The 27,657-nt window shown below is 41.1% G+C and overlaps 1 protein-coding gene across 4 annotated transcripts; it reads right to left on the bottom strand.

The window, feature by feature from the left end:
* Positions 1–130: 130 nt before the first annotated feature.
* septin4b (septin 4b) lies at positions 131–27,616 on the bottom strand. 4 transcript variants are annotated; one of them, XM_085131711.1, is made up of 13 exons: positions 11,063–27,611; positions 9,829–9,963; positions 8,674–8,997; positions 8,296–8,392; positions 8,113–8,199; positions 7,906–8,029; positions 7,663–7,797; positions 6,082–6,199; positions 5,848–5,949; positions 4,708–4,804; positions 4,396–4,558; positions 3,978–4,077; positions 131–1,570 (listed from the first exon to the last, which is right to left on the bottom strand). In XM_085131711.1, exons 2-13 carry the CDS (start codon positions 9,931–9,933, stop codon positions 1,502–1,504), a joined length of 1,521 nt encoding a protein of 506 aa, XP_084987837.1. In that variant the 5' UTR covers positions 9,934–9,963; positions 11,063–27,611; the 3' UTR covers positions 131–1,501. The 4 variants fall into 4 exon arrangements, with proteins under 4 accessions (XP_084987837.1, XP_084987833.1, XP_084987835.1 ...); XM_085131707.1 differs by lacking the exon at positions 131–1,570 and having other exon boundaries at positions 1,577–4,077; positions 11,063–27,616; XM_085131709.1 differs by lacking the exon at positions 131–1,570 and having other exon boundaries at positions 1,577–4,077; positions 11,085–27,616.
* Between the last annotated feature and the right edge of the window lie 41 nt (positions 27,617–27,657).

Genomic DNA, 27,657 nt, shown 5'->3' with positions numbered 1-27,657 from the left:
AATAACGAAGGCAAATTTAACATGAATTCAATAACAAAAAGTGTCACCTGACTCTGCGATAGAAACTCGAGGAATGTATTTTTCATATATATATATATATATATATATATATATATATATATATATATATATATATATATTTTTTAAACAAAGATCAAACAAGTCAGAGTAGAGTCATCTAATCTATTTTTTTTTTCAAAAAAGAAGCTCTGCAACATTAAAAAAAAATGTCAAGAGACTCATGTTCGCTCATTGTTTTTGATCATTACTCATGGGCTGTAATGGTGTTGCTAAGTTATTGCAAAAATTAAAAAAAAATTCTCACTTTTGAAGACCAATCCAAAGAAAAAATGTTGGGATTATTAAATTTATCATTGGCTGTAAGATAAATGTAAAGGTTAGTACTCACCCAACATAGGAGCTCCCTTTAAAAAAAAGCTAAAAAAAAATCTAAATCTAAAAAAAAGCTTCTATTATCACCCCCAACAGCTGGTCAGTTTATGATCATCAAACAGATCTGCAATCTGAGTAATCTTCACAAAACTCATGCAAAAATAAAAATCACTGCATGACCTTTAATGCAACCCTGCCCTTTGATGCTCATCTCATGCAAATCTAGGGTCTTGTATTATTCAACAACCTTTTGTGACTTTGCTACTTTTGGGAATTCTCCACGCGGTTTTTAAAGACTTCTCTACCAGATTTAAAGATACATTGCATCTCGAATGTTGACAATGACAATCAGTAAGTTTGCTTGTGAGCTAACACTGGCCAACCCTGTGACGTCGGGCATCAGATGTGACAACTATAATTGTGAACATGCAGACACTGAACAAACCAAATGAACAAAAATCTAAAAAAAACCCTTAAACCAAATTAACCAACAGGAACCTCCATCATCCACATAGTCGAGCAGTGTAACATTAAATACAGCATGTAAAAAACAAAAACAGTAGGAAAAAATGTGTATTATAGAAAATTATATTATTACAGTATATATATATATATATATATATATGTATATGTGTGTGTGTGTCTGTTGACCTGTAAAGATTTTTAAAAAATAAACCAGAAAAACACCCAGAAAAGTGTAAGCTTTGATGTAAACTTGTAAAAACAACCCTGTGATCATGTGGCTAAAGAAAAAGCTCTGATATGTGAATTAACCCCCAACCTTTCATTCATTCAAGCGAACATCACGAGAGCTGTTTTAAACAGCAGACAGGGAGAGTTGGGTGTTTCTCAGCGGTGCTGCCGTAAATGTCAGAGATTCTGGAGAGGATAAAGGGAGTCGCTAAGCTGCAAACGTCTTACCACCTCCTCGCCGGGTCCTTGATCCACGTATAACATGCTGCTGATGAGGCTGAGAGGTGGCTTGGGATGTCAATATCCAAGAGTGGAATAAAGGTTTGTTTGGGGTGGAGTGGGGAGTTTTTCTTTTTTTTTATTAAATCCCAGTGGGAGCAACACATGTAACACAGTGTGACTGGGTTCTTGTTTCTCAATAGCCGTCTTTCTGAGTGATCATATGATCCTGGATCCTCTGCAGCATCTCCTGCATCCGCCGCAGCTGGGAGAAGAGAGCAGAGAGAGGAGACGGGTGTTAGTGTGATACGTTTGAATGCGACGCATCCACTTTCATAGCGGTGTGAAGTCTAAGGGGAATTTCATCGAAGCTATTCATTTACGCACGGCTGCACAGGCAACAAATCAATAAACGCCCGGGAGATGGGCCTGTTCTCCCCAAACCACGTGACATGTGCTGAATGGCAGCAGGGAAACAAGGCTCCCTCCATCTGCTGCTTCACTCTGGACTACAGAGTATCTGTTATCACAGAAGCAGCACTTTAGGATATTAAAATCACTAGTATCAGTCAGCTACTCAATCACCTAATCATGTTGAGTGAGTCCCCCCCACATCAGATTTGTTGGAAATAAGCAGGTAACACAGGTGTTATACAGCTCCTGTTCACCTGGAGATGTTTGTCCAGCTGCTGCTGTGTGTGGGTTGGCTATAACACCCGTGGGCAAAGATGTATATTGAGCTAATTTGGTGTTACTGCATTGCTTCATGTTGATCAGACAGAAAATGTAAAATAAACAAATGAGGGAAAAAATAAGACTCTTTATTTAATGAAATAAATAGATTTTGCACGGTCTGGTGTTGCAGAGGGAAGGGGCTGGTATTGACATAGCTTATTTAACTCATTATGATTGCAGGACAACATTGAAACCATATACAGCAGTCTATTCCTGAGACTCAAAACAGTCATTAACAGGGCAACAGTCTAGCATCTACAAACCCAAAATAAAAAGGAATCTATAAGGAAGGGTTCATTTCACAACAGTAATATTTATAACTAAACTTTGCAAAAAAAAGTAAGGAAATTTGGGTTTGGTTGATTATTTCTGTGTTGCAACGATGCTGCTTGGTAATAAATCTTACACTGAGGGAATGCCTGTTTATTTCCTGTTAAATGGTGCCACATTTGTAATGAAAATACATCTGTGGGTTGAGCAGCAGATTTAAGCATGTGGGTTATGTGCATTAAAAACATTCTCTACCACAGAGATGATTAATTCTGCTATTGCTCTTGTTTTGAGCTTCTGACACCATTACTGCCCTTCACCATCAGGCCCCTTTGCACCAGTGTCTGCAACATGTGCGGTGGGACCTAAACATGTGGAGGACCGTTATGTCCAGATTGTTGCTCTGAGAGGGTAACAGCATTTGCTGTTGGCATCTCCCTCACAGTAAAAACAAGGCTTGTCATCACTGCAGGCAAGGTCGATGCAGAGAGATTTCGAGATGGGATTTTGCAGCCAATGGCCATCTCTCTACAGTCTGGGACTGAACTCTATTCTCTAAGATGATAATCCCCCCACCCCCACAGAGAAGGGTTTATCAGAGACTACTTCCAGATTTTGGGAGTGGAGAGGATGAAATGGCCCACCTGCCATCCTGACCTTACCCCTGATCCCAAAAACCTGTAAGTGGCATGCTTGCGGGATCAGCTTGGGCCATAATGACCAACATAACATTGGCTGATTTGGGACAAATGCTGATTGAAGAACAGGATGCCATCCCAAAGTAGTGTGTGACCAAACTGGAGACTAGCATGAGGATGAAGGTGCCAGGTCGTTGGGGTTGTATTAAACAATTAAATTACCAGTATGTTTTGTTTCTTCAGACTTAAATAATCTAATCCATTAAATTACACCAAACAAGAGTTAATATCATAGCTGTTTGGCATTGGCAGGGAAGATTTGTCAAGTCAACTCTGCTGCTTGACTGACAAATGCATAAGATATAAGAATACAAGGTTTATTGCCTGGAAGCATTGTTACAACAAAGAAGTAATCAACCAAACACAAATTTCCCTACTTTTTTATGCTACTTTACTTCCACTAAGCATCACAGTATTGCACAGTATATAGCCCTTTAAATACCCACTAACACCAGGTTTTTTCTGTCAGTCTTAACACTTTCCCATCATTATCCTTCCCACCTTCTCTGACCTGCCATGCACAGATGTTATGAGCTCAGGTGCAGGAACACATGTTACATTCAGCTTTTCTTTCTTTAATCCTGAGAAGGTTCATCCTGAAACTCTGGATGATAGCGTGGTTATAAACATCCTGGTGCTTCCAGAGAGTGTAAGTGGCAACCTCTTTTCCTAATCACAGTTTAAAGCTCCAAAAGGCTACAGGTTTACTCTATAATTAAACCAGTTCCTGTTTATGAGACTGTTTTCTTGTGAGTTTCACAAAACGTGATCTGACTGCACTTAAAAAAAAGTTTCTGGGTAAACACATCATCTGTGAGCTAAAGATACTCAGAGAGCTTCGTCGTCTTTGTGATCTGAGTGCTTCTCTGGGCTGGGCTGAGGGTCTGAGTGCTCGTGGTGATCAAAATTGTGGGCAGAGTCATGCTCGTGGTCGTGATGCGACTCCAGTTCGTGGTCGGCGTGCCGTACCTCCTCATCTTTCTCTCTGATGAGCTTTTCCGTCTCGGTCTCGGCCACTCCAGGCACCACTGGGATGGGGAAGTCTGTGCCGCTCTCCCGGGTTAGCTTACTGCAGAGAGACACACGTTTTGGGAAAGTTCACTGAGTTTACTACAAAGTGAGAACACAGACCAATGTAAATAAGCAGGTGATGTCTAATCAGCTGCTGACAAACATTGTTAAGACACTACACCAGACACGTCAGAGCAAACCCATCAAATACCTCAATAATATATGAAGGTCACACGTTTTTTTAATTACATTCTCCTTCCCAAAACAACAATATTCTAACATTGTTATAATTCATATCTTCATCTTGATTTTTCTTGTGCCATATTTCATTCATCTCATTAAAACTTATTTCTCCCGTCCTTCAGCGTGAGCATACTTGCGGTTGCGCTCCTTGACGACCATGCGGGTCATGCTCTGGATGCACTGAGCTCTGTAGTTCTCGTAGTGAGTCTCTCGGGTCACGTCCTTGAGATCTTGCATGTGCGTGCGAACGAGCATGTTCCTCAGCTTCACGAAATCGCAGTGTGCTGGGTTTTCCACTGCAGACCACAGAGTGAGGATCAACTACACACTCAATACTTATACACGTTCACTGTCGACTTTTGTAATGGTACATCTATACAGAAAGCATTTTAGTATGTATGATTTTGAGGTCTTTGTTTAGGGGAACATGTGAGGTCAAGGTTACCTTCTACAATACCCCAGGGGTACAGACGGCCTCGCACCCTCTTCCCTTTGGCCTCCACCACTGTGTTGCTGCCTATTACTGCAAAGGGGATGCTTTCCTAAAGGGGTCAAGATAAAGATCGTAATATTAAAAGCATGTTATGGTCATAAAGATCACATCTGGCTGGGCAGGGTGTGAACACATCTGTATTAAAAAAAACCAACAACAACAGACCAGTTATATCCCTTTCCTCTTAAATGTCTTCGTCCTTTCTTGTGTAAGACTTTTTCCCCCCTTTTTAAACCTGATCGTTAATCCAACAGGAGGTAGAATTCCATAAACCTCAAAGTTATTGATTTGATTGTAATCATACAGACATGACCGTAGCATATGTAGTCGACTGGACCATGAACTTAAGATATAGCTTTGCATTAACTTTGCCTAGAGCACTGTGAGTGTATAGGGCAGTATAGGGCATAGATAAATATGATATCAATAAATATATTATATGTTTTTAAGATTTTCCTCATGTCACATACTTACATGTCAAAATGTGACATCTAACAAATTTGTTACATTATTGCTGTTCCAGTAAATAAACCAGTATTTAAATCTTTATCATAGCGTTAGAATGAAACGCTGTGTTGATATGATAAATTAAATTACACGTAGTAATATAATTATTAAAGACGTGTCACATGGTCAAACAAGCGCTGCAGGCCTGGCAAAACCAGTCTGTATGACACAGAAAATATATATAAGTATATATACTTACTAAAATTAAAATTGATGAAATGCATCATAATTAAGAAGTAATTCTGATTTTCTTGATAGTTATTGTTTATTGACCAAACTAAAGACCTGTGTGTTGAGCAGGGGTTTTGCTTTTATTTCCACCGACTGTGTGCTTAGTACCACCTTACAATATGGGAAGTGTAGAGGAGGCTGATTCATCAACACTTAAATCCACCAGGTCTGACTACATAGTCTGTTTATTCATTTTAATGTCAATTCTTATTAATATTAAATTTGTTTGCAGCACAATTTGTTTTGAATGACAATGATTTGTCTGGACTCTCAGCATTCTGCTTTCAGCTGAGTTTAGTGTACTAAACACAAATACTTGCATGAAGAAAAGAAAGAAAGGAGATCACTGATCACCTTCAGCTCATGGTCTTGTTGCTTGAAATCTTCATCTTCATCAGAGTCGCAGTCAGGGAACTGGTATATCTTTATACCGTACTGCTCAATCTCCTCTCTGATCTGCAAAGACAAACAGTGGAAAAACATGTCTGATGTCAAAGTGTGAATAACGTCCTCTGTGAGGATACAAGTAAAACACTCTGCGGCGTATTCACGGATTGATTCGTGGGATGAAACATGCAGTTGCCTTGCCTTAATTTTCTTTTTCTTCACTTCACCAGGGGTGAGTGTGTCTGCTTTGGCCAAGACTGGGACAATGTTGACCTTCTCATGGAGAGCCTTCATAAATTCCACATCCAGAGGTCGGAGGCTGGAAGAGATGAGGCAAAACATACCAAGAAAGGATAATGAGACACTTATTATTTATTAGGATAGTGTAGAGTAGACAAGAGAGTGGGCATTTTCGAAAAAGGTGAGTCACCTGAAAGCAGGCCACTGCAATAAGGACTACAGCTTTCAGCATATGAGGAACGCAAACTTTATTTTAGGGGGTTCTCTGAGTTTTTATGGCTGGGTCGGTGTTTGTAGAGTGTAGAGTTTCTTCAGAGAATGATGGTTTGCGCACGTTTATCGCTAACCATTAGTGAGGCTGGAGTTACATTCATGGGCAAAAAGTTATCAATCAGTGTCAGGAAGGTTTAGTTTGCTAATGATGACTAATTGAAGAAAAATACTTCCCGAGTCACATTCTGGGGCTGCCCTATGGTTTAACATAAACTGTGGCTGAATGAAATATACAAGCCATGCGCTTTTTCCACGTTGCCTTCACAGGCCACAGAAGGCAACGTGGGCCACCACTGATGATTTACTGTTAGACAAGTTTAAACTGGGGTTGATAATCATTAACTGTTAGATCATTTTGTGCCAATAAACTCCATTTAAATTTGAAAGTGTTTCATAAATGCTCATGAATTGCTGGCAATCAGGATCAGGCAACAACAGATTTACCTGCCGATCCACATCTAGATTTCTCCACTCTAAGCTTTCCTGCATCAAGTCTTATCTGTAGTTCAAAATTAAAGGAAGTAGGGGTGCTAGTTTATCTCAGAGATTTAGCATGTGACCACATGCCATACAGCTGAAATGCATCAGTCTGTGTTGGAGTCCTTCCCCTCCTCTCCCCCCCCCCCCCCCCCCCCATCTAATGCTGCACTATCAAATGATGGCAAAAATGTACAATCCCACTCCCCCCACAAAAAAAACTTGAAGCACAAGATGATGTCTCTGGCTGCATGGCACACTGGCCGACCAATCAGTGGCAGCAGACATTTGCTCACCAACAGAGGGAGCCGTTTCTCCATGGCTGTCACTGCTCTGCAGCATTACTTGAATTTTATGGTATTCTGGCTCCTTGATGAACACAGATCTATATGTGCACAAATGTGCTGAGAGGTACCACAACAGCACACAGCACAAACAATTGATTAGTGTGAAATCACTGCATCAGATGTAAAGTTATCCAAGGTCAGCTGAAAGTTGCTTTATCTGTGGGAAAGATGCTGGGCATCAACAATTTAAGAGGCTGAACACACTGTGAGTAAACACTGATCCACTAGATATGTGTGGAAGATATCACGTGTGCGCTCAGGACGATGGCTGCGATAAACATGTGATCAGAGATCACGAGGAAAAGTGTAGTTAATGGTCCCATTATCATTTCTGAACATTGCACGTGATAATGTGCTGCAGCAGAAACAACTTAATCTTCCATATTTTTAGAATTAATAATAAAGAGAGGACGAGCAGGCTACGTTAGCTGTAGCTTTGTCATACCCGTGACCGAAGGGTGAGATGAAATAGAGGCAGCAGTGTACGCGGTTGTCCTGGATGTTCTTGCGATTGAGGCCACTCTCATCCCTGAAGTACTGCTCGAATTGCTGGTCAATGTAGTCAGCCACTGACTTCCAGCTAAAGCAGAAACACACAGGGGCGTTCAGTCTCTGAGGCAAAGTGTAACAGCTGACCGTGTAACTCAGATTCACTCAGGGTTATGTGATGCGTTAAAGATGTCTGTACCATTCAGTGTTGTTCACAGCGTCCCCAAACCCAGGGGTATCCACAATGGTGAGTTTCAATTTGACACCTTTCTCCTCTATATCCACCGTGTGTTTGGTGATTTCTACCGTTTGTGTAATTCTCTCTAGGATAGAAAAAAGAAGTAAACAGCCCTCAGCCATTACATAATGTAGTACAGCAAATTTTAAAACAAATAATCACACGCACCTTCTGCATTGAGCAGCTTCCTATCTTTGTACAGATCTGTGAGAAACAGACTGTTGACCAGGGTGGACTTTCCCAGGCCAGATTCACCTTCAAACAAAGAACAACAAAGAAGAAAAGACCGTCTTTTTAAAACAAACACAGTCTTAAGATCAAATAGCAGCTAATACTAAAACGAGGATTTACCTGCTACCATGAGCGTGAAGTCAAATCCTTTCTTGACAGACTTGCGGTGCACCTGGTTTGGCAGCGTTGCGAAACCCACGTACTCCTTGTCCTGGTCCTACAAATGCACCAAAAGATAAAAATTGAATAAGGAAACAGAGGCTGTGTACACCATGGTTTCTTTTTTCAAACCTGATATTGGCTTTTTGAAATATTTTGGCATTGTTGTCCCATTTGCAGTATTTCGACGGCAATAACGGCAACAGCACAAAACAACCCCCCCCTCCCCCTCCCCCCGAAACAACTGTAAAACATGGTATGAAGGGTATCAGCATGTTACAGCACACGGGCTGTGCTGACCCCTCTTTTGGGCTTCCTGACCGTGACGCCTTGTATTACCTCGCTACTGTCGTATGGGTCAAATCGAACCCAGGGGCTCTTTGGCCTGGAGGGACTGACGGGGGACGGCAAGTCAAACTCCACGCTTCGGCTTTGTGGCAAACCGGAGTCTGAACCCGAATCTGACTGGGCCCTGCCGGCCACGGGGGGCCGCAAATATGACGGGGTGTGGGGGCGGTCATTGCCCTCGGCCTGCCTGTCCGCATCATGAGCCTCGGGGTCATGATGGTGGTGATGCTTGTGATGGTGGAGACCGTGCCCACCATGATGCTGAGGGTCCTGCATAATGTTTTCCACTTCTGAGTCATCTGAATGGCTTGAGGGCTGCAGAGGAGCGAAGGTCGTGGGGGGGCGGGAGGGATGACGAGGTAAACAGGAAAAAAAATACGGTGGAGGGAAAAGAGGAACGGTAGAGCACCAATGTAGAGGGGGAGGTATGGAGATCCAGAGGGTAGAAAGTTTTAGAAAATCAACTTAAAATTTTATGGTGAGGAATTTAAGACACAGCAACAAAGAGATCTTTCATATCTGACAACTCAAAACTGTTAGTATACCCAGCTGAAGGCCAGTGGGTAACACATGACATTTCTAAATTAATGTGGATGAGCCTTTAACTATTCATTGGAAACAGGATACATGTTAGGGACTTTACAGCTGGTGGATCAGCTTCTATTATAAATGAAGAGAAGTCATGTTAGAGCTGAACACTGCAGCCAAGTCGTTTTATGAAACTAACAATGAATGAACTCCAATACTGTGTTTATATTTACTCTCCTTTAAGAGTGATTGGTAATATTAAAGACAAGGACTGTTTTAGACATCAGGTATTTTACTCTACTCTAAAAAATTAAAAACTTTAAAAGTGTAAATTATCTGTAAGAGGACACACAGCTATGGACTCTAGTTACAGACTAAAGTCTCCCTGATAGATAAATAATGGAGTGGAATTCGGCAAGCAACACGGCCACTCAAAATCAACTGTGAGCACACACTGTGGCACAGTTTTAAATTTAAATTTAGACCCTAAAGAGATAAATTCATGTCTAATCCTTTGCTTAAGCGCATAAAAACTACAGACGGCAGAAATCAGCTGAAGATGGGCAGTAACAGAAAAAAAAAAAAATGGGGGGGGGGGGGGGGGGGCATCACCGATACCTGTTCATGGTGATCATGATCATGGTGCCTGCTCTGATTAGGGGAAGCTGGACAGGAGTCTAGTTCATCTGATGAAGAGGAATGCTCATGGTCACTGTCCTCCATTGCAACTGGGGCTAAAGCGCACTCTGTGATCTTGAATCCGAAGGGCGCATGCGTGTGGTGAGGTTTATCGGGGAAAAGAACAACAGGGAGGTTGAAGAAGAGGATGGAGAAGGGCCAACAAAGAGCCTCGCAGAGCCACGCATGAACCACAAGGAGGACATGAGGAGTACAGGTAAGATGAATAAAGACGAGGAAGAAGACGACAAAAAAATTAAAAAAGCTAATGAATAAAAGAACATACCATTTACAGCAGAAATGGTATGATGCATGTAATAATATAACAAGGGAGAGAATATTAGATATATGCTATAAATTAATATGCGTCTGTATACATTTTATTGCAAAATCAAAACACATATAGGATGAGCTAAACAGGGGCAGGAATTAATAAGCATTTGCTTCCTCCTTAGTATTTTTTTTCCAAACAGGAATTGCTCAATATTTTCAACATATCTTTCTTTGATATCATGTTCATTCATTTTTTATATGTATTAACTCTCGTTATGCGTTTCAAAATAAAGATTTGATACAGATTCAGGCTATGTTCACTCTTGTTCTGGTGCAATTTTCCTATTCATGCTCCCAGCTACAGTTACTATTTCAAAAGCTAACTACAAGTTTGACAGCAAGTAACTTCTGTGCCAATTTCTTTCCAGTTTAATTTTGATAAAAAAGCTTAGCATGTAATCTTTTTGGTGTTTCCACATGGTTAGGTGCTCCACCTGTGACCTACAGCTCTAATATGATTGGGATTTAGAGCTTAAGGGCAGAGGAAACAGTGATAGTTTCACCGATTGAAATCGGGAAATCTGTGACCTGCTTTCCTGATGCACAACCAAAGCCCTAAGATCAATGTCCAGCACGGTGGGTTCTGTGTCCTACATAAAATAAAGTGTCAATCACCAACATTTTGCTTTGGATTACAAATCCACAGAAGTGCATCAAACAGACTCCCACTACTTTTTTTTTGCTTAAATATGAAAAAAGCTTCAAAGTGACTTTTAGATGTATCATCTGGAATATCACACTAAAACAACTCAAGTGACTACAGGAATAAAAATCAAAGGACAAACTAATTATCAAACATATTCTCAGTAAAGTGGATAAAAGCATTTTCACCCGTTCTCACCTCCTTTCTTTCGATGCCTCACCTGTGTCTAAAACCCTCTTCCTTTTACTTCTTAAAAACTGCTCCTCGTACAAAGTCCAGCAGGAATCGGAAAGCAAAGAGCAGTGGCTCCAGCATTTATACAACTCCACACTAGAGGACACGGCGCCCTTCAGCTCCATTGAGCTGGTTGGCACCCCGGGGAGCTGATCAGTGGCATTGATGAGGTGCACGTCAGCGCTCACAGGCAACACCAACCCAGACATAGACTACATCCATCAAATCTACTTAACTTTGGGGCTGCACAGCTCCATGTCGTGCACAATTATACACAAACTGAGTTTGACATCTTCTGCTGTTTCACCGTTTTGTCTGACAATTCACATTGACACCAGCAAACAGCCTAATCTGATGAGTTGAACCTGATAACAAAGCAAAAAGATAAGGAAACACTGATAGCAGCATTAGAGCAGAAAACATGATGCTACTTTGTCACTGTGTTGTACAGTGTGTGGACTGATGTTATAACATGAAGACAAATACTGTGCATATTTTGCAGGGCCCATTCTTAACCTTTGCCACTCACAGCTAATGTCTGCACTCCATAAGCCTACAATGACAGTTCTTGTGACAATAAAATATGTCAAGAGCAGAAGTATCCTCACAAAAGACTTACAGAAACTGCTCAGGGTTTGCAGTGTGACATCAAATTCAATTCTAATAATGATCGGTTCAGCCAGAGAGGATCTGAGGCCAAATTTCCTCTCATTCTGTTTGGGAGCTCGAGTACTAAAGGAGGTGACTAAAGTCAGATATTTAGGTTACATCACCAGGAACAATCACTGTGATGATAATTAGAGCCTGACTGCTATTGATACCAAAACCAATCTCCACATTTGGTGATTTAAAAACAGGATAAACTCATATACTGATGTGCAATGCTGATATACTACCCCAAATGTGTATATTGTACAGCTGGTGTTAAAATCGGTCCTAGTGGTGTATTTAGACTAAACCTAAAATGAAAAAGAATAATGACTTTAACTAAAAGCCCTACAAGGCTCTGCAGAGGACCATCACCACCTGACTGTCAGCCTGGCTATCGCTGACCATGTGAGTTGTCTACTTAGGGGTAGGACTGTAGAACTATACAACATCCACAGACACACATATACTCTGCACATATTCAAAGAGACATCAGGGCCTCAAATGCTCTTCTTTCTCTCCCTTAAAAATTTCAGAATGCAGAAAATGACTGACTTAAAGAACAGCTTGGAATAAAGAGTATCGCAAAGGTAACCACCAAATGTTTCCTCCAGATCACACGAGGTGAAGCCGAGCTGCTTACTGCCTCATTATAAACATAACTGCCGGCAATGCTGATGAATTCACTAATTAAGCTAACAAATGAATTAATTATAAACTATTTATCTGCCAAGGCACTTGTCTTCACGTACCACATTAAGCATTTAGGAGAACTCCTCATTTATAAGCAAATTTATTCAGCTCCCAGTTTCAAACTCTGCAGTTTGTATCGTCTTTACAGGAGACATCATCGTGTCTGGGAATCACACAGTTACTGTACACATTTCCTATTCCTTTTCTGTTGTATGCACATATTTCAGAAACTTACATGTTACCTTTTTGTGTAGTGTGTCTGTGTCTTCATTCCTTTCTACTTTTGTAGCATTCCTGAAGTTGACCCCAACTTCAGAGCTTGGTTACAGATTTCTTCTCTAAGCCAAACATACTCTCAGTTTACTCCATCTTTAAAAGCAGCTGAGATAGCAGGCATTACTGAATGCAGGTAGGGGATTTGTCTTCCTCTAAGCACTAAAGCAGCTTTGTACAGCAAACTGATGAGGTTCAAACAGGTTCAAATTCTTCCTCTCACACCAAAGCAGCCATCAGGCCATTGCTCCGCTGTGTTCTGGGCCCTGATATTTAAGAATTTAGAGCCGAAAAGGTCTTAAGAAAGGAATGCCACAGGAAATTGTGTTTGGGTTTGTTTGTTTTTTTCCATTTTTTAATATACCTAAGGAAAAATTCATTTTCTCTTTTATTCAGCTGGAAGAAAAAACACAGCTCAGACTATTAGTCAAGCACAATTGCAACTATTCTGTGTTCCTAGTATGCATAAAGTAGGAAAAGGGATATTGGGGAATTATTAAGGCAGATTTCAACATAGGCGAGACATTTAGGCTGATTTTACTGGAATTCCATTTTCCACATGCAAACATTTCCACTAACTTTAAAAAAAAAAACATTCAAGTATCTCCTGACACATTAATCTTGGGCTTAAATGCATTCCCACTAAAATGCACTTCAGCGCAACTTGCTCAGCGCCATCTTTCCAATCCAGTCTGGGTGGAAAGCAAAGCCCATAAACCTGCACTTTAATGGTTACTGTGAACAGGCTGAACAATTCAAATATGAGCAAATGTTCTGAAATCAGCGAAAGCTCCTTTTAACAAGACTTACCATCATATATTTCTTAAAGTTGGCTTCTCCAAGCCAAAAGAAAGGCAATTTCCAGTCCCGAGCCAATAGAAAATGAAAGTCAGGCTATTGTGTGTCATGCAGATAAATCAATATTCTAATGAAACACATAATTGACTAGGGATAGAAAGATTAGTGCTGCTCTCATGAGCAATACAAACACAGAAAAGCCATACAACTTACACAGCTCTAGATTTAAAGTTTAGAAAGAGACCCCAACAAAAGTTTAAAAAAGAAAAAAAAAAAAGTCCCCAATCTTGTGTAAGATTTACAGAAGTGTCCCCCTAATCCCGATTTCTCCAATATTAACTGATGACGTGAAAACAATCTTCTTTACCTAGAATGAAACCTGATGGGCTTTGACATCTATGTCACATTTTTCCATTTTGGTCCCACACAGTCTCCCACTGGAATGAGTCTCCACTGAGACCTGAACCAATTATAATTTCCATAACTGGCTCAGGGTGAGTTCATCGAGAAAATAAGCAACCAATCGCTAGAGAATCCACGCAGAGTTTGACGAGAGATAAAACAGAACAGATAAACTGCCAACTGGGTGAAACCATGGTGTAGCTGGTTCTGATCCAAAGTGGTACTGTGAGGATCGGAAGCACAAAACCCCAGCTGGAATTCAGGAACACCAATGCCCAAGAAGTAGTGCCAAACAGGCCTTCATAACACAACAGTCCATATGGCTTTTGAGACTTCCTCACATTACTCAAAAACATTAATCTACATTTTCTACATAGCAAAACAAAGGAGGGAGGGAAAATTAATCACTGGTATGTGGACACAAACATTTTGCCTCTGGAACGGACATATTTTACTTTGTCAACAGCTGCGTCTTTGTCATTTCCTGCAACACTGATAAAAATGCACTTATGAAACGTCCTGAAACGTCCTGTTTGCCGTGTGAAATTAGTAAGTGGGGTTAAAGTAACAATTTTAGCTCTTTGTTGCATATACAGTCCACAAAGATGGATTCAATAATCTTAATGATATTTAATAAGCAGTCTAAGAGGCAAGTGGTAGGTTTCTGCACAGCTACTGAGATGAATAATACTAGCCTTTGAAGTTCTTTCCAGTCCTTTATCAAGAAGACCACTGTTGGAAAAAACAACCTCTCAAGTATGTGTGGCATTTATTACGATGGGAGTAAAATCTTTATGCTAAGCGGTGCAGTCCCTGAGAAACAATTGGAGGACATGAAACCTAGCCAAACACAAACAAGTTGTGCGGCTGACTGTGCTGCTTTGTTACTTTTGGATCAAGATGGTGGGTTTGGCTGGCACAGCGCTGATGGACGGTGATATGTTGCATTAAATGCTGCTCTCAGGGGAAAAGCCCTCTTCAAATGTACGACATGGGAAATGCAATCAGAAGCTGCCAAAAGTCATAAAGAAGCAGGGCAGCGTGTTGTTATTCACCGTCCGTGATGAAAGCACATTTCAGCTCGGTAGGAAATGCAGTTGACAGAGTCGTATATAATCCAGCTACAATAATTACTGCACTATTATTCACTTCATGCTAAATCATTTTTGCTTGACATGAGGTGCCATGGTTGGCACGAATTCTCTCTCTACTGTATGCTGGTAGACAAAGTATGATTATTATTATTTCATACACACTGTGTTGATATTATGCTCCTCCTAGATTTTAGTGTTTCCACAATTCAATACAAGACACTATTTATATAGCACCAACTCACAACAAAAGTCACCTCAAGGTGCTTTACCCAACAATAAGACAATCCACTTTGAGCAACCACTTGACAACAGTGGGGAGGAAGAACTCCCTCTTATCAGGAAAAAAAAAAAAAAAAACTTCTGAGAGAACCAGATTCTGTGAGGGGTAGCCATCTATTCTGATGAGTTGGGGTGGAGAAAAAGAGTAGACAGAAAAGGAAAGCATAGAGAGCTATTACAGACAAACAGAAACTATGTGAGAGAGTAGAAAAAATTAATGACAAACAGCAGTAAAACAAGAGAGTGGAGTGGGTCGCCTACCAATCGGAATCAGTGGATTGCCTCCCCATCCTTGAGTAGTGCGAGTTCGAATGTTAGATACAGCACATGCACGAATCCTTGTTTGATTGGGCAAATGAGGCTTATAATCAGGGGTGCACATAAGTGGTCCACGGGTGCGCATTTGCTGTCAAAAATAAAAGACGTGCACCAGATAAGAAGTTGCAACGTGCGTTTGCGTCCATATAAAAGGCACTGTTTTTGTCCGCTAGAGTGGGATTTTCACGGCACATTCTGCACCACATCTCTGTGCGTTCATCATTTGTTTGAAGCCAGCTCACATCCTGCAACCACTTTTCCGAGAATACGCGCTTCTTTAGCGGTTCGGACTCCTTCGGACATTTCTTTGGAGGTGGAGGAACACCAAAGTAATTGCTTAAAGGAGCTTCTTCGACATCTTTAAGAGTTCTAAACAAATGTCTGTCCTCCTCCAGAAAATCTTATGTACGCAAACGCGCGTTGCAACCTCTTATCTGGTGCGCGTCTTTTATTTTGACAGCGAATGCGCACCTGCGCACCACTTATGTGCACCCCCGACTATAGTAAAGAGTTCTTGGAGTTCAGCTGCAGCAGAAAAGTTGAACATAAGTACCACAACATTTCACATGTTAGATTGGAGAAGAAGTGCTCACTGCCATCATGGGAAGTTCCATCCACTGCCTAGGCCTTAATAGTTGTTATCACAAGAAGTAATCCACTAGTCGCACATTGCTTTTTCACTGACACCTCAGTTACCTAGGTATCAAACAGGATAATTTAAAGTCTAACATTAAAAATAGAGAGAGTGTCTGTCTCCAAAAGCCAAACTGGGAGAGAGACAGTTGAAGGCTGTGTCTCCCAGTCTACTTTTAGAAACTCTAGGAACAACAAATAAGCCTGCAGTGTGAGAGTGAAGTGCTCTACTGGGACAATATGATAGTTTGTGATGCCCGAAAGATCTCACAGAGCCTGATCATTCAGGACCATCCCTGTGAGATGAAGGATTTATATTCAGTGAAAAGCAGCCAGTACGCGAAAACTATTGCTTCTATTTTGGATGAGCTGTTCATTAGGTAATAATGAATTAAAATACTACCTCCTAGAAGTAACAAACTTGTGGACTAGCTTTTCAGCATCACTCAGGAGACAGGATGTTTATAGTTTTAGCAGTATTGCGCAGATAAAAGGAGGCAGTCATAGACATTTGTTTAAGGTGCCGGTTGAAGGAGATATCCTTGTCAAAGAACGACTCCAAGAAAAATTAGATGTCATGAATATAAAAGCTGCATTTATACTAATAAAGCATGATTACAAATGCTTTCACAGCATTAACAACACTGTGTTGTGGAATAGAGAGGCTGAATCCCAGTAAGGTTTCCCCTTGTGATGAGGCCAGTAGCAGGTGGTGAAGGGAGCCATGTGTGTGCCGTGTGAATGCTGTGGTTGTTTGGATAGATATAGCAGCGCTCTGTGTGAAGCTGGCTCAGTTCAGAGAGAGAGAGAGAGACAGAAATAGTCCAACTCACCACACTCTCCCACAGCTATAGAGCCCATACAAATATTCACATGACCACAAATATTCACTGCTACACAAAAAAAATTATGTTTTATCATTTCCTACTCCAAGTCAAAAGAATACACAAAGATAGCAGCACCCTAATCAGGTATTTCCTATTCCTCAAATGTATTTCTGTCACAGTAAAGCACCAGGAAACGATGTCTTCCTCCATCTGAGACTCGCTTACAAACACGCTCAGTGCATTAAGCCATCACATCTGATCAATGCATGTGTCAGTCAGGGTTAGCGTTTTAACTTCTTAGAGATGTGCACAAAGGAAAAGCGAAAACCAAACAGATACTCCCAGCAGCTTAGCATAAAACCACCATTAGCTGAGAAAAAGAACAAGCCTGGTCACATGCACTCATGTGAACGGTCCAGCTCCCACAAGGTTTCATGAGGATAATCTGAATGCGGCCAAATTCAAACACATGTACAGGGAGAACCTGCAACCACATGTAGGAAACTCAAAAGAAAAAACAAAACACCAAGAGTGAGTCACAAGCAGCCGCTAAATGCAGGGTCAGCAAGAAGAAAAGCAGCAAACACATACCTCTCCATCACTGTTTGCTTCTGAATTTGCTGCCATATTATATCTTCAGTACCAGTGGTATTCCTTGAGGCTCACAGCTTAAATTGCACAGAAACCAGTGAAGAGACGTCACTTAGCTCCCGGGCCTCCACTCGCGTTAGATAAGTGCATCAACTTTCCCTGCAATCAAGTGGCACACAAAGTTCCTCCTGCACATGTCCAACATCTTTATCAAACAGGTAAACCTTCAATCTATGCCTTCTCTGCATCTGGAGCTTTTTCCAGAGCTCCACCCAGCTCTCCCCTTTCTGACCAATCTGCAGCTGTTATGCAGATGAGCAGCAGCAATGGAGCCTGTGTGTGCGCGCACCTCTGTCCTGCCTTGAGAAGAAACACTTGTTCTGCAGGGAGACCAAAGACACTGGCCCTGCAAGCCTTGCAACAAGCAACTCATGCCCTCATTCCTAAAGCCACAACACGCGTGAGGTTAACACATAACACGCACACACATATGAAATATCTGTCGCCAACAGAAAACACATGTGAGAAATAATTCTGTGAATAATTCAAACTTTCACTGGGAGAACCTGGTTTTGCAAGAACCTGGGATGAAGCATCAGAAGATAACAGCACTGTGCAGTTAAACTCTTACAATGGCCTTTACATCCATTCCAGACCTCCCAGCTGGCAGTACCAGGACCAGAGTGGCACGAGGAGAAAGAGAGAGTAAGTGTGTCCATGAAGGGGAGGAGAGGTAGTGTGTGGCCTACATGCTACAAATAATCTTTTTTATCTAATACACACTTCGTCTCTCCCCCCCGCCCCGCCCCCCCACACACATTCTTACTTAAGTGGACCACAGCTTAAAGCTTTTCCAATAATCTCAGAGATTCCCTGTGTTTTGCACAGTCTTACAATACTCACTTATTCTTAAAGGATTTTGTGATTACCATGTTGGGTTCTGAACAAGGGTGAATGAACTCTTCTGTGGTTTTTTTTTTTTTTTTTTTAAATTTAAATCATAAAAGCTAAAAACCAGTTGAAAAAAACCCCCAAACACAATATGATGGTGATTCTGTGATCTAACAGCATGTGACAGTAACGAAACATAACTGGGAACAAAAAAAAGAAAAATATAAAAGCTCAGCTTGCGTCTGGGCTGAGATCTAATCTTCAGCTTTTTAGGGGAGAACAAAAACAGGAGCAGAATTCAGCTGAGAGTTCATTTTCTGCCTATGGGAGGAAGAGCTAAATGTAACACGATCCCAATCTTAATAACTTTTGATGCAAGTGTGCCAACTTACACAGCCGTAATAACTACTATAAGCAGAAGCAACGCAAATAGAATCAGGTCAACAGACGTGCCAGTCTAAGAAACCACACAGTAGGCAAATCTCACTTAAACAGCCATTAAATGTGACACATGCTCAGGACTGGCCTGGCTGAGAAACACAGGCTTATAGACAGGAGATATTACTTCCTGTAAGGAAAGATAGTGTCTGGGGAGACGACTGCTGCCTTGCTTTAATCCTCTCTGGCTGCATCACATCATGAGGGTGATTATCGTGGACTGTCTGAAAGGGCTGACTGTGCCCAAGGGACCGTCAGCTTTAGATATAGTGCAAACACATGCACATGCACGTACCTGTATGATGGACTACACACACACACACACACGCATGCTCGAGTCAAACAGTAGAGTCTACAGTGCTGTGAGGATCACACTGCCCCTCATAATTAAAATGTCTCCCCGTACATGTTTACACTGCAGGGTCGTTGGCTTGGGGCCAGCAGGGCTGGAATGAGTTTCTTGATAAAACTATTTGGTCCAGTAAGCTACACCATATTTTATTATCTCAAAATGTCAAAGACAGAGCCCGTGCATCAGTCTGCTCAACAAATTATCATCTCTATGACTTTGTGTTGCATGTACATGCTGAATTTCTCTCACACAGAGGATGCACTGTGGGACGATGGAGGGAGGGCAGTGCCACCTGCTGCTCATGACTGGAAATGGCTTGATAGGAGTTAATGGATGTCACGGATGGTACTGTAAGTGTAGTATGTGCATGGGTCATGGGGCTTTTCCACAGCAGAAATTGTGACTTTCAAAAGCAGGGAAGGCACAGAGGTTAAAAAAGGTCTATTCAAAGTACCAGAGGCATTTAAATAAAGTAGATTAACCAAATAAAGCCAGCTGTGAGGCATGGAAAGAGGTTTTTTTGGTTTTAATAGAAAATATAATGGAATTAAAAAACAAAAAACTTAAAAACAGGCACGTAATATCGAAATGAGCAGTCTTTCAGCAGGTCATCTCATGGCCAAACGTCAGAAAGTCCCGAAAAAGCAATCTGCATGCTCGTGCTCATGAACGCAGACGGTTGTTTGTTAGCGGGGACCTAGCTGTCACACACTCCCTGGACAGGTTGCACTCTGTTGCAGGACTAACACACAGGGACAGACAACCATTCACGCTCATGATAATTCATGGCATATTTTAAAATATCGCAATAAAAATGAGAGAAATAATCCAGGTATGACCAACTGTGGTCTTTTTCATAAGTGGCGACATGATTCATGACACCACTGACCTGCAAATGTTTTGTCTATTAAAACAAGAATATATATACATTTCATCACCATTGCACACAAATCAGCGCACACTTAAGTGGACAGATGAAAATGATGAGAATAATGAAATACTGTTGCCAAGAAACACAAATCAGTGGATTAAAAGACTGTGTAGCAGCTTCATTTAATGGCATTTGGGCAAGACTTTGTAAACATATACTGCACAAACGAGCCCCGAACTTGAGACAAACAGTCCTGCCTTTGGCTGTAGCAGAGTACTTCATGCATGCAAAGCAAGGAAAGAATGGAAACCTGTGTTTTTAGACGCAGACAGGAAACATGCAGCAAAAAACTTGGAACTTGATATAGAAGTTCGCCTGAGCTTCCCTAAAAGAAACTGGATAAAAAGCCCTAGAAGGTAGCACAGTAACACGAAATACACTCTGACACCCTTTGAAGCAGATATCCAGCATCTATGCATGAACATAAATATTGTTCCACAACAGGCATCAACAAGGAAACGCTAGATTTGCTGAACTCAGACTTCCTACACTTCCTTCTCCATTCAGTTAAGGATCTTTATCTGACACAGAGACAATCCTGTTGGAAAAGAGCTAAAGCATTTTTCTCACTTTGTTTTTTTTCACCCTTCCTTAAAAGAGGCAAGGTGCAACAAAGGCTCATGAAGGGGGGAGGGAGGTGGAGATTTCCATTGTTACATTCAATCTAAATCGCAGCATTCATCTGAAGGGTTACACCACTTCGGGATGGACTCAGCCGGCATATCTGCTCGCTCACAGCAGCTCGGCCTGCAGAGAGTGCGATTTCCAGCTGGTGCAAAATCTGTCTCAGGATCAAGATGTCTCAATATCTCAGTTTTATTCTTTTCCCCCATTTCGCTTATTTCCCGGGAGAGAGCTGCAAAACAACTGCACAAAGAACCAGAGGGAGGAAAACAGCATTAAATAAGAGCAATTACAGTCATATAAAATGTAGTCTCAATTGCAGGGTATTTGACCAGGTCTGTTTGTAATCTTTTCTAACAGCTTGAAGAGACTGAACTGCATCATTACCATCAGTGTAGATGCTACAGTATAATGTAATCTGGTTAAACGGAGAAAGAATCGGTACAAATATCAAGCAGATTTACAGCTTATCAAAATTAGCTACATACAAAAAGGCTAAAGCTACACTTCACTTCAAAGAACAACAAAAGGGTCTGCTTTCCCCTCAAGTGAGTAATTATACTTTTTTTTTTTAACTACCTTTGGCAGAAAACTGTACATTTTAATGAGCTGCACTGTTTATTCTTAGTATTATTTCAAATGAGGGCATGGAAAGGAGAAGTCGCAATGCAAACTGCATGACTTGAGTCCAGCGTGTTGTTTATTTTAACTGGTGTGGAGAAAAACACCTGTGAAATAAAAGGCGGCAATAAACAAAAACAAACAAAAAAGGGCCAACATCTGCCGGGTGGTGAACTCTGTGTGCCCTGGAGAAAGGAAGCTGGTGGGTTTGTTGTGCGGCCTCGCTTGTGCTGCACTGAATTCCAGCCCGTCTAGCTCCCACATTACACGAACACAAAAACCACCTTGTGTGATTTTTGGCTCCTGCTGGGTCTTATCACAACGCTACTGGAGTCTGGAGTCGGAGCCACAGATCTGCTGAAACACTATTGGCATTGTGTCTAGGACAGATTCAATAAGAGAAATTGCATCAGTGTCTGGACTGGGTTCCCAGCCTTCCCAAAGGTGGAAATCAAATGGAAGCACCAAGTAGCTTAACTATTCCCAGATTCATTACTATTTTAGTAAAAACCCTGGAGCAGGCAGGGCTGGAGGTTGACTATTCATTACATCATGTGCAGTATGAATAAAACAGTTACGAGACTGCAGTGTAACTGTGCACTACAGGCAAAATGCTTTCCCAGGAAATAATCTGTGGTTCACTTTAACAGCTTGCTCTTTTACTGCTAAGATAAATTATGCTTATAGTTTGTAGAATTTGAGCTTGTTTTCCCAAAGTTTTGTTGAAAGTCAAAATGTATAACTCAAACCAGCAGCCACTGGTGGATAGTAAACACTGAGGTAGGACCAAATTTTATTTTCAAGTCCCAAGAAAGTAAAGTGCCATTGATTTGAAACGATCATTTGCTGTAACTGACCTTTATGAAGATACATTACTGTGGAAAAGTCTCAGGCCACAGGTCAAATGGTCTTGAGCAATAGTTCTGCAGACTTTCTGAAATTCTTAACATTTTACTTTGAACGCTGACTGCGCTTCCACTAGTTTTCAGTCCGGTCCTTGTACCTGACCCTTTTCAGAGGATCAAAGGAAATGTTGTTGTTCCCACATGCAAAGATCCAATTTGAAATTTGTAACTTTAGACACTTTGTTACTAGCAGCCTGTCACACAATCACATATGAAATAAATGGGAACACGTTATCAAAATCTCGAACGATAGCAGTTCGCCTGGCATAAAATAGTATTTTTGCACCAACAAGGTGATTCCCAAAGAGCTATTAGCCAAAACCTTAGCATGTCTCAGCAGATGTGCAATGTTAAAAAAAAAAAGAGAAAAAAAGAGAGGAAACTAGACAGCTGTCTAGAACAGATGAACAGAAAAATGATCCATCAGCTGTTCAGCAAGGCCTCATCAGAAATGAACTTGGAGGAAATATGGCTATCAAGAACTCATTCATAAGGAATTGAAACAGACAGAAAAAGCTAAGGTTTGCCAAATTCCAGAAGAAGAGGGCCTTAAAAATCAGTGACAACAAGTCTGATGGAGTCACGAATCCAAATGTTTTTGTTTAAGTTGTTTTCAATAGGTACAGAGGAGGTCAGGTGGAAGCTCTGTTATGGTTTCGAGCTGCATTTCAGTCACTGGTGTTGGGAATCTTTTCAGAATTGATGAAATTATGAATGCTGAAACATGCATGCATACATACATACATGTATACATGTATACATGCAGTTATATACTATGGTCTAAGGTCTGCCATTGGGGAATTTAGGTGAGCTGACAAGTAAAAGTTTGTTGGTCAGCAAATAATGATATTGCAAAAAAATTTCAAACTACAGTGCCAATGTCACAAATTCAGCTTTGCAGTAGTACAGTACTTATACATTCATTACACATTTATTCACACCAACACTATACAGAACCACAGTGCTTTGTTGAAGTGAGAAAACTTTTAAAAGTGTTATCAAGCAGACGCAGTCTGGGTATGTGAGAGAATCAAAGAAAGCACTACTTTAGAAACCCTATCCTGGAAATATCCTTTGGTTTGTAGACCTTTTTGGACTTACTCAGGAGATAAATATACTATAACTTAATTGTTTTTATCTCAAAATAGAGCAGCTTATGGCGCTCAATAGTCCAAAGTTACCTTGATTTTCTTCCCAGATGTTCTGAGCTTCCTCAGGTCTTCTCCCTGCTGACTGAGCTGTTTATCTTATACAGCAAAGATCGTTACGGTCCTATAACAGGACTGATTGACAAGCTGAACCTGTGATTGATACTCCAGACACTCCACATGAGGCATGATAGGATTAAGAAGCTGCCAGCATATAAAGTAGCTCATCTCTGTCTTTTGATTGATCTTTAAAGTTTTAAGATAAAAATGACCTCCTCATTCAAGCTAAAAGCTGTTATAAAACTGCAGAGTCATGCTGGAAATCACAGTGGTTACGTATCAGCTTCACCTTTAAAACAGCCAATCAGATGGAGCTGATTTCTAATCATCTGAGTCTAATAAGCAGTGTATCTGTAAAAACAGATTCATGTTTAGACAAGGTCAGAATAACAGTAAGATAAGATGATTTCTGCTAATTTGCACTATGAACTCACATGTGTGTCAATCCACAACTTGTACCCTCACCAGATGGCATCGGTGGCTCGGGTGGTGCCTGACTTGCCTGGGCTCCAACATGAACTACACATAATTGTCCCCTTCCTCCTTCTCTTTCCATCTGTTCACATTCTCACGGATGCAATCCGCTTCTCTAATCTTGATGCCCAAACACACCAAGAACCACAAAAAACACGCAAACCTCAACACGAACGGGTCAACTTGCCAACTGACTCATCTGTGACGCCAGAGATGGAGCTCAAACATACGTTGTGCTGACTAACGAGCATTCAAACCTTCACAGGAAACTCACACTCCACTGGCACATACTTTTTTAACCTCTTGTTTACAGATGTCGGTCTTGCCAGCAGCACGGCTGGCAGCCAGGAGCACACATGAAAAGAGCCACTACTGTACGTCCATGTGACCTCAGTATCAACACTACAGTGAACACATGCACATTATTAAAAGCACAGTTCTCACAGTAAAAGCTCCTGACTGGGTTCAGAGGACACTGTCAATGTCAACAACAGATTACCAGGAGCTCTGAGACAGAGGGGATGTGCTGTCTAACGGAGCTTATTTCACTTCTCATCACAATGCAGATGACGGATGACACGCTACACTTACCATTCTGCAGATGGCCAAGTCGTGCGCGCACACACATAAAACGGACCCAGCAGAGAACAGCGATCGGCCACGAGTGGCTCCAGAACCTGCACGTACAAACCTTTTTTGCCTCCAGTTTCTGCAGAGCTACACAGTCTTAGAGCCAGACATTATTAACGTGAGGGTGCACACAGACGCATGCCGTACCAAGGGCTTGGCTGTCGGTGACAATGCAAAACGAGCAGCAGCAGTGGGACAGATCTGCTGTGAGTGTGAGTGTCCGGCAGAAAGAAAACACAGTGGGAGCTGGGTTAAAAAACACCAGTCTGCAAAGCATTAAACATTAAGAGCTTTTGATGTAAGTGTGTTGGACATTCATTTAACCCACATGTTCCATTTCAGGTGCAGGATGGAGAGGTTGCATGTGGCATGCAGACATAACCAACTAGATTTTAACATGTTTTTCGGTAGCCTGCAGTGTCTGCTTTTCTTTTTGTGACCAAAATGTAAAATATGATTACATATACAGGATGTTCTTACTGTGTTGGGTGATCATTATTAAATAACTAATACAATTATTAATAATAAACACAACAAATAACAAACCACTTATCATATTTCTCCTGTCTAATATTTGATCCCCATATTAAACACGGCTAAAGTTAAAAAAAACAACAACATCAGTGTACATTCAAATAATCCCTACAAGTCAAGGTTGAGGCTTCAGATTGCTTCAAACACCAGGTTTCAAACAGATTTTTTTATTCGCTTGGCTCTGAATGGTGTCATAGAGAGGGGATTTTGCTAATATGGCACTTCTGTTAATATTCAGTCCTTCTGTTTGTGGAGGGCAGCCAATGAGAAGAAAGTTAGCTTAACAGAGGAGGAACTAAATGACTTGTTTCAGACAAATGATGAACTGATGGGCTGTACCAAGGCCCTGTATAACAAAGAAGAATTATTTTGAACTGTGGATCATGCAAAGCTACTTTAGCAGACTCAAACAAAGTAAATATGGAGTTGGAGATTAGCATAACAGGTCTAACATAACACCACTTTATGTACTGAGGTGCAGAGGATTCAGAGCTTTTGCCTCTAATTTGTTTATTATTGGCACCTGATGCTCAGGGCAGTGTGTTTGGGCCCATTCAAAATGGCATGATGAGACTTATTTAGGGTGTAGCCTGCTCCTTCACTTACACAAAATCATGGCTTGGCCCATAATTTGGTTTTTCTTTAGCGGGAAAAAAAAAAGGACTACTATACATTTTACTTGTTCCTGAATGAGCCAACGATAATTTGGGCACTTGTGTGTTGTGATTTGTGTCTTGGTTTCAGAATTGTTACAGTTCTAATGAGCACAGTAGTTCATTAGGGCTCATAGGATGAGTTAAACAGACTGATGTTGCTGTGTCAATGTTACCCTTCTGTCTTGGCCATATTTTCATTTCTACAAACTCAGCATTGCTTAAATATTCGATGAATATTTCCCAGAGCTTTACTGTTCAATTATCTATGAAGCACTAAAACAGCACACCAACTGCAGAAGAGCACTGCTTAGGCTTTCTGGAGAGTGCTGCACCACTCTTGCACACTGAAGGTTGTGTGGCACATGGTGCATGTCACAAGTGCTCACACCTAAAACAAATGAGGTGTCAAAAGGAAATGGCACAAACTCAGCAACACCCTGCCAGGTATCAGTGTGAAGTTTAACGAAGAACTCGCATCCAACATATTTAAATGAATAATATCATTGTGATAATGATATGTTGGTGTGTCGACTTTTGAATTAAACTGTAGCATTTAAAAACTAAAGGGCACATCCACTCTCTGAAACAAGCTGAACAAAGATTTTAACACCAGGTGAGTCTGCTGTGGTCACAGCTGGAGCTGTGTGTTTCAGATGACCACATTAAGATTAAGGTCACTGATAAACTGACTGGTTCTTTGTGAAATGCACTTCACACTCGGACACACGGACAGTTGTTTGTCGCCAGATGCCACATTTATTTCTAGTTTTCATTTGTTATGACCGTCCACAGTCTGACAGCTCCGGTCTCAGCTGATTTCCAGCTTCCCCTCCGCTCCTCTCCCGTCTCACTAGAAAAGGGGAAGGAAACCATCATCAGTCCAAACGCCATCAGCTGTTCTCACCTGCATCTCCAGCACCGCCCCGTTGAGCTCACTGCACCACTCCTCCCCTGCAGCCGCGCCCGGGACCACACCTCCGCCACATTCTTACATAGCATATTTCTGATAGTTGAGCACCTAAAGAGCTTTCTTACTACAAGTATCATTCCGCCAGTCATGCACACACTCAGAGCTTTTATCTATACCTAAGTGCTTTGAAACATTCACAAACTCACACTCTGATTAATGCATCAGTACCTCGCCCAAGGATACTTGGGATTACTGGAGGAGTCAGGGATCAATTACCAGGGATTGTCTAACACAAAGTGTTTAGAGCAGTCTGGAGCCTGACTTTAGGTTAACAGGGATTGCTTATACATAGGATAACCTCAGTATTTGAAACCTTTGGCATGAAAACTTTGATTTGAACGGATGTGGTAAGACAAGAGTTTTATATTAGGATTGCTGCAGATGTGAAAACACTTGAGCCATAAACGTCAGGAGTTTGCATATATTACGAGCTTCTTGCCTGCCAGTCATAACTCAGTAACTGTCACGGCCATGTTTCTGTGGAAAAACAGTAAAAAGCAGAAAAGAATTTTCTATGGCCTCCTTATGTTTATGTTCTTATGATTTTCACACCATCAGAAAGTTCCTTTGTACAGTTGCGCAAAGTCAGAATCGAGTGTACTAAAAGAAAGAAAACATGTGAGTGCACATAGTAAGAGTGGCACCAACACGGCTGTGAAAAAAAAAAACTGGTCCCTTTTCATACACATGTATTTAGGATTTCATCAATAAAAAATAAAAAATAAAAAGTTTTGAGATAAAGTGAATTCTGAACTGGATGAATAATTTC

The sequence above is a fragment of the Neolamprologus multifasciatus genome, chromosome 14 (genome assembly GCF_963576455.1).
Source record: "Neolamprologus multifasciatus chromosome 14, fNeoMul1.2, whole genome shotgun sequence".
Classification (NCBI taxonomy): domain Eukaryota; kingdom Metazoa; phylum Chordata; class Actinopteri; order Cichliformes; family Cichlidae; genus Neolamprologus; species Neolamprologus multifasciatus.
The sequence above is the reverse complement of the archived record's forward strand: the minus strand, read 5'-3'. Positions and strand labels throughout refer to the sequence as shown.